Raw genomic sequence first — 1776 nt, 5'->3', positions numbered from 1 at the left:
GACAGTGCTGTCCTCGTCATGGCGGTGATCTGATGAGGGATGCCCTTGACGACGGCGATGTAGATTATATCTGGGAGGCCACGGGCAGTGAAGATTGTCGGGTCGTACGGCCCCACCGTAAGCGAATGATGGCGTTCTGCTACCCGGAGCAGGCAGCGGCCAGCGGTATTGGTGATCCTGGAGTTCCAGGAAATATGTTTACTATTGAAGTCCCCGGCGACGAACACCTGCCCCCTTAAGGAGAGCAGAGCATCGATGTCAGCACGGTCCAGTGGACGAGACGGCGGTCGATAGGCAGCGACGAACGTGATGGCGCCCGCCGAGGTGTGAACGACGACACCAGTGACCTCCAGGGTTACCAGTGGTGGAAGTTGTATCACGTGATGACGAATGCCATTGCGGACGTAAACGGCTGTCCCACCACCCGCCGTCAGTCGATCGGTGCGATAGCTGGAGTAGTTGGCCGCCCTGACGTCGACCCCAGGCTTCAGGTGGGTTTCGTTTATAAGGAAGACGTCGACGGCTTCATCTCCAAGAAATTGGCGAAGTTCACCAGCTTGAGTGCGGACGCCGTTGGCATTCCACGCGACGACCGTCAGCCCTCTAACACTGCCCATGGTGCAGCTGGTGAGTGTTGACAGCGGTCGGCACTGCAGCTTTGAGTTGCTGCGACAGGACTTCAATCAACTTCGTAGCACTGGTCACCAAGGCAGTGAGCTGCGCGACGAGGTTGGCCAGGTCAGCGGTGGAGGCAGCCGGCGCGCCCCCGTCGCTGGAAGGGGGAGGCGTGGCTGACTCGCCCTGAGAGTCCACCTGGGGCTGCTCGACTGACGGTGCTGAGCGCTGGGTACCCACGGGGCGCTGACCCCCGCGCCGGAGATTGGCGGGGCGCGGTCTGGCCGACGGCCCGGGTGAGGCAGTACCCGGGTCCGCCACTAGCAGCTGTGGTGGAGGCGCAGGAGCCTCAGGTATCGGCACGGCATCGGACGCGGCAGGAGCAGGATCAGCCGACGCAGCCGGGACGGTGGAGGGCGCCCCTGACGTTGCCGCCGCGAAAGAGACGCCGGGCCGTCTCGTTGCTGGCTTCTTCGGACGCGGCGCTGGTGTTTGGCCACGTTGGCGAGCGATGGCACGCTTCCACACCTCACACCCACGATAGCTGGCCACGTGAGCACCGCCACACAGGCATTTCCATAACATTGTCCATAAGTACATCGCCCTTGTAGAGACCCTGGTCCGCAGCTCGTGGTCGTGCGGTAGCGTTCTCGCTTCCCGCTCCCGGGTTCCCACGTTCGATTCCCGGCGGGGTCAGGGATTTTCTCTACCTCTTGATGACTGGGTGTTGTGTGATGTCCTTAGGTTAGTTAGGTTTCATTAGTTCTAAGTTCTAGGCGACTCATGACCTTAGAAGTTAAGTCGCATAGTGCTCAGAGCCATTAAACGTCGTAAGAAATGGAAAAAAGAGGATAATTAAGACATTTCGAATCCGTATCAGCAATATGATCGTGTAGAGTCTAAGAAAAACTGTGTACGCTATGTGATCAAAGGTATGCGGACACCTGGCTGAAAATGACTTACAAGTTCGTGGCACCCTCCATCGGTAATGCTGGCATTCAATATGGTGTGGGCTCCTTAGCATTGATGACAGCCTTCACTCTCACAGGCATATGTTCAATTAGGTGCTGGAAAGTTTCTAGGGGGGTGGCAGCCCAATTTTTCACGAAGTGCTGCACTGAGGAGAGGTATCGATGTCGGTCGGTGACGCCTGGCACGAAG

General features: G+C 58.3%; 1 protein-coding gene across 1 annotated transcript; it reads right to left on the bottom strand.

Annotated features, from left to right (window-relative positions):
* Nucleotides 1-603: 603 nt before the first annotated feature.
* On the bottom strand, nt 604-1200 carry LOC126281723 (uncharacterized). The gene has a single exon (XM_049980934.1). It carries the CDS (start codon nt 1198-1200, stop codon nt 604-606), a length of 597 nt encoding a protein of 198 aa, XP_049836891.1.
* Between the last annotated feature and the right edge of the window lie 576 nt (nt 1201-1776).

Source organism: Schistocerca gregaria, chromosome 1 (genome assembly GCF_023897955.1).
Source record: "Schistocerca gregaria isolate iqSchGreg1 chromosome 1, iqSchGreg1.2, whole genome shotgun sequence".
Classification (NCBI taxonomy): domain Eukaryota; kingdom Metazoa; phylum Arthropoda; class Insecta; order Orthoptera; family Acrididae; genus Schistocerca; species Schistocerca gregaria.
Note: the sequence above shows the minus strand (reverse complement) of the source record. Positions and strands in the feature narration are given on the sequence as shown.